Source organism: Charadrius vociferus, unplaced genomic scaffold (assembly GCF_000708025.1).
Source record: "Charadrius vociferus isolate BGI_N301 unplaced genomic scaffold, ASM70802v2 scaffold1746, whole genome shotgun sequence".
Lineage (NCBI taxonomy): Eukaryota > Metazoa > Chordata > Aves > Charadriiformes > Charadriidae > Charadrius > Charadrius vociferus.
The window spans coordinates 255,580-260,733 of NW_009648913.1; the positions used below are offsets into that span (position 1 = coordinate 255,580).

General features: G+C 65.6%; 1 protein-coding gene across 1 annotated transcript in view; it reads left to right on the forward strand.

Moving 5' to 3' along the window:
* Positions 1-5,154, forward strand: part of LOC104288438 (sperm-associated antigen 5-like) — a 10,785-nt gene that overhangs the window by 4,102 nt on the left and 1,529 nt on the right. The window contains exons 10-24 of the mRNA XM_009887245.1: positions 18-197; positions 286-478; positions 1,074-1,151; positions 1,299-1,430; positions 1,736-1,855; positions 2,110-2,202; positions 2,449-2,583; positions 2,743-2,836; positions 2,909-3,002; positions 3,114-3,195; positions 3,623-3,756; positions 4,045-4,210; positions 4,385-4,556; positions 4,842-4,913; positions 5,067-5,151. Of these exons, the coding sequence (XP_009885547.1) occupies positions 18-197; positions 286-478; positions 1,074-1,151; positions 1,299-1,430; positions 1,736-1,855; positions 2,110-2,202; positions 2,449-2,583; positions 2,743-2,836; positions 2,909-3,002; positions 3,114-3,195; positions 3,623-3,756; positions 4,045-4,210; positions 4,385-4,556; positions 4,842-4,913; positions 5,067-5,151 (1,830 nt within the window). The remainder of the gene's footprint in view (positions 1-17; positions 198-285; positions 479-1,073; positions 1,152-1,298; positions 1,431-1,735; positions 1,856-2,109; positions 2,203-2,448; positions 2,584-2,742; positions 2,837-2,908; positions 3,003-3,113; positions 3,196-3,622; positions 3,757-4,044; positions 4,211-4,384; positions 4,557-4,841; positions 4,914-5,066; positions 5,152-5,154) is intronic.

The following is a 5,154-nucleotide window of genomic DNA, read 5'->3' on the forward strand; positions in this document are numbered from 1 at the left end:
GCTACCGCGGTCGCTGGCACCAGCGTCACCCCTGTGTCCACTGTGGCCACCGGCACCAGCATCACCCCCATGCCCACTGTGGTCACCGGCACCTTCATGACCCCTCGGGAGCTACAGGAGAGGAGCACGAACACGTCCGTGGGTGGCCCCCCCTGCGCCAAGGACAGCGCTGCTGAAACGGACTCCCTACTCTGGCAGTAAGTGTGGGGACGTGCACTCTCCGGGACGGGGCTGCGGCACCCGTAGGCTGTCCCTTCCCCAAGCTCCGTCTCTCTCTGTCCTCAGCTGTCCCCGGGAGCAGCTGAAGTCCCTGCCGCGGGCAGAGCTGGAGGGGCGGCTGGAGAGCACCCTCATCATCATGGAAGCCCTCTCCCTCCGGCTGCGCCACTGGCAGGAGAGCCAGCGGCTGCTGGCCGGCGTGGGGCCGGCAGAGCAGAGGGACGCGCTCACGCAGACGGATGTCACCCACCCCAAAGGGGTAAGAGTCCTTGCCAGGGCGATGCCACCCTGTTCCTCGGTGCCGTGCCTGTGCCCACGTGCCACCGGTAGGACGGTGGCCCCGGCTGCACGCAGAAGTAAAGCGATGCTGCTGCGGCACAGCATGGCGTACGGCATCACGCGCCCGGTGCTGCTCCAGCCGCGTTATCGCGCTCGGCTCAACCTGCTGAGTTTGCTGGATTTGAACCCTTTGTGCGGGGAAACATCCCTGGCACGCGTGGGGAGCGGGGAGGATGGTACGGGAGGTGTCACAGCCCTCGTTGGACCCCAGGGTGGAGCGGGGCTGGTGCGAAGCCCCCTCTGCTCTGCCGGGATGCCCTTAGGAGGAGGAGATCTACCGCAACCTCTACCTCGAGCTGCGGAGGAAAACGGAGGCTCTGCAGCGGCAGCGGGGAGCAGAGCAGGACCTGCGGCGGGAGCTGGAGGTGGCCGCTGCGAGGATGGTGCGTCTTGGCCGGCTGGCGTGCGATGAGTGCGCCGGGTCTCAGCCAAGGCAGGGCACGCCTGTGCCCGGTGCTGCCTGTGCCAGCTCCGGGAGCGCTGCCTGAGCGCCGGTGTCCTTCTCCCTTCCCCAGAGCGCCTGGAGCAGGCAGTGCGCCTTGTTTCGGGATCTCGCAGATGCCGCCTTTCAGAGTTTGCAGGATGAGCAGGGAGCCCTCTCCCAGGAGGTAAGCTCCCGTGCAGCCAGGCTGACCCCCACCTCCGCGCCCCGAGGTTTTGGGAGACATTGGCACTGCTGGGACATGTGGCAGCCATCAGCTATACCCGGTGCCTCCTGGTGCTGTCTCCTCTCTCAGCAGGAGCAGGCGAGGACCCTGGTGTGGCGGTGCCGGGCCATGCTGGAGAGCGTGCCCGGCAAGCTGCGGAGCTGCCTGGAGGAGCGGGATGCCATGAGGCAGCGAGCGGATGAAGCCCTCCGAGCCAAGGAGGAGGTATGGCGGCAGACAGTGTGTGGGGGGGGCGTCAGGGCTGGCTCTGCTGTCCCCATACCTTTGGTGGGACATCCTGCATCTGCCCATCTCTTGGGGGTGAAGGTCTCCCTGGCATCCCCAGGGGAAAAGCACCGTGTGGCCCTGGAAGTGCTTGTGGCTGCCTGGGGTGGCTGGAGCTCTCGGGATGGGGTTTTGGCTCGGGCTGTGTCCCGCTGGGAGTGGGGAACAGCAACGTGTGGGGACGGTTCCTGGGAGTTGCTCCTCGTTGCGACACTGTTCCCGGAGCAGCGTTCTTCCCTCGGCAGGGAGATCGCTTCCTGGAGGCCTTCCGTGCCCATGCCAGTGCCCAGATCAGCGCCCGTGACCAGAGCCTGGCCTCCCAGCGAGAGCTGGGCACGCTGCTGGTGGACACCATCGACAAGCAGGTACTGAGCGGGTGGGCACCTCCCACTGCCTCCCACCTGGGTTCCTGGGGGGCTGGAAGGGTATCCCAATGGACTGAGCTTGGGTGATGCTCTGAGCAACGGTCTGTGATGGGCTTGGGTTCACCAGAGGTTTCTTGGCGCTGCTGCTGGGAAGCTGCTGCAGATCCGCCCTCGGGGCTGGCGCTCACCTCCCTCCACAACCATAAATGCGGCGTTTCCACCATGGCAGCGCTGACCCGTCTCCTGCTCCACAGGCATCCCTGGCTGCCGAGGCTCAGTCTTTCCGGGAATTCATAGATGTCACCTTTGAAAACCTGGAGGAGGAAAGGAGAGCCCTGGACACAGAGGTGAGGGGTGTCCTGGTGGGGACTGGTGGTGGGCTCAGAGCCCCTCGCCTCCGTGCTGGCGTGCTGCAGGCTGGTGCCGCTTCGCTCTGCCTCGGAGCCCTTTGTGCCCTGGGTACGGCGGGCACCAAACCCATCCCTGGTCACACAGCGGGACAGTGCCACCAGCCGGCACGGTTGTGCTGTCCCGGCTCTGGGGCTGGCAGTGCCATGCTAAGCTCTGCCTAACGCCATCTTTCCCCTTCGCAGCGGGTGGAGGTGAGGACCCTGGTGTCACGGTGCCGGGCCGTGCTGGAGAACGTGCCCGGCAAGCTGCGGGGCTGCCTGGAGGAGCGAGATGCCATGAGGCAACAAGCGGATGAAGCTCTTCAAGCCAAGGAGGAGGTACCTCGTAGGGGGTTGCCCAATGCTGAGCTGTGCCTGGGGGTGTCTGGGATGCTCCCCCTGCATCCCGGCTGACCCGAGGGGGGACCCCTTGGTGTGGGAACACCCCATGGGGAAGAGCAGCCCAAAGCAAGCCTGGAGGGGATGGTGTCTCTGCAGGTGTCCTGCCAGCTGGAGGAGACCTCAGTGGCCCTGCGGGATGCGGTGGCTCAGCTGGAGCAGCTGACGGTGGCCAACTCGCGCCTCAGCACAGGTAGGAGGGGTATGACATGGGGGCTGGAGCTGTCCCCGTCCCCATCCGTGCTGATGGCTCTGCTCTTTGCAGACTTGAGCTCCCTGATGACAAATTTGGCCAACCTGGAGCAGGAGCGGGATGCGCTGCAGCAAGAGAATGAGAAGCAGTGGGAGGAGATGGCCCGGTGGGTCTGAGCCCTTGGGGCACGGCATTGTCCCCCCACCCCACATAGCCACCTCCTGCCACCCCTTGTCCCCAAAATGCGACGCCCCCTCACCCCGTCCTCTCCCCACAGGCTGGCGCAGCAGCGGGACGCCCTGCAGCGGGAGTGCAATGGGCTGTTGCAGGAGCTGCGGGAGGCGACCGAGTGCCGGGAGGTAGGAGCTGCCTGACCCTGCCCACGCCATCACGCGCTGCCGGTCCCCGTCACGGCCTGGCGGGATCGCTGGCGGCCGGCCAGGAGCGGGATTAGCCCTCCCACGGCGGGGGGATGATGAGCCGCGGCGAGGGCGGTTGACATCCCGCACGTAGCGCTGCTCTCCATCCTGCCCGGCGGCGATTCCCGGGCAGGGGGGGGATGACAGCTTTCAGGGATAATTCCCCTGACTGCAGCCATGGTGCTGTCCCCCAGGCTGTCCTGTGTCCCCGGTAAACCGCTGGGATTGGTCTGTTAAAAGCAAAGGTGCCCCTAATTGGGAAACAGCACCCTGAGGTGTGGGAGGGACCATGCTGGGGGTCCCAGTGGCCCCCCCCCTTGGGTCTCCAACTGGTTGCTCATGGCTGTGTCCACCCACCCTCTTGCAGTTCCTCGACCAGGAGAACCGCATGTCCCGCACACAGCTGCTGGAGGTGGAGGCCAAGCAGAAGTCCTCGCTGGCCGCCCTACAGGAGCGCAACCTGCAGTATGAAGAGCTGATGGACTCCCACCAGCGCCTGCGGTATTGACCCCGCTCACCACCTCCACTCGAACCCCTCTATTTTGGGAAATCGAGCCCCTCCTGGGTGGTTGGGGGCAGACAGGGGGACATGGCTCCAGTCCCTGCTGCCCAGGCGGGTGGAAGAGGCTGTGGGGAAGTCCAGAGGATGCCTCATCTTGGGGGAAGCTGCCTAAATCTGGGGCGTTTGCACCCCCTTGGGCCACGGTGGGAGACAGGCACGTGAAACGTCCCCATGCCACATTGAGGAGGGGGAACGCTGCTCCCACTGAGGCTGATGCCACCCCGCAGGGAGGAGCAGGTTGCCCTCAGCCAGGAGCTGGAAAGCACCAAGGCCGAGCTCCGCGACTTGCAGCTCAAGAGGGACAAAGTCTCCTGGTGCTCCACAGACATCACCGAGAGCAAGATGCGGCTGCAGGAGCTTGCCGACTGCCTCAGGGCTGCTCTGCAAGAGGAGGTAGGATCCCCACCCCGGGGACAAGGACGAGGAGGTGTCCTGGGGGACGGGGTGGTGGTGTCAGACCCCTGTGGCTCTCCATGGCGTGGCTTTGAGGACCCTCCTGGTCATCGGGGCAGCACAGACCTGTCACAAGCCGTGCTCCCGTGCTGTGCTCTCCCTCCCTTCTTGAAGGATGACGATGTCCCATCGAGAAGCAGAGCCTGGACCCCGGCTCCACGGACACCAAGCTGGCAGACACCCCACCGTGCCTGGACCCCAGCATGCCGCACGCCGGCATGCCGCACCCCGTACCGCGCCGGAGACTCCTTCGTGGGCAGCGTCCTAAAAGCGGTGTCGGGGAAAGGTGAGCTGGGACCCGCTGGCTGGTTCCTGGGGATGGGCATCCCTCCCTCCCACGCTGGGAACGTGCACTGGTGCTGGGTGAGGAGGAGATCCCGGTGCCATTCACCATTCCCGTGCTTTTCCTCGTGGTTTCCCCAGTCGTTCCCTTGTGGTGGCCATGGACTGGGTCACGGGTCCTGCACGCAATCGGGGTCTTCCCCCCTGAGCTCCCCGGGTTGGATGGGTGCGTGGGTGGGCTGTGGTCACGCAGCGCTGCGCACAGCACCTCCGCCCTCTCCTCTCGTAGACGCTGATGAAGCTGCCGGAGGTGGGAGTGCATTTACCAGGGACAAACCTGCTTCTACACCAAAGCCAACAGGTAGGGTGGCTGTCCCCCTGCCCCAGCCCCTGCTCCGAAGCTTCAGGGCTGCCTGCACGGGGGGACGAGCAGCCATGCCTTCCTGCGTGGCTCTGTGTCCCCTGGGGCTGATGTTCCCTCCGTGCCGCTGACGAGTCTCTGCCCTGCCCGCAGTGCCCGAGGATGGTCTGCTGGAGAGCGTGAAGGAGCTGAGAGCAGTGGTCTCCGACCTCGCCATGCTGAGTTGCCGCATCCAGGACCT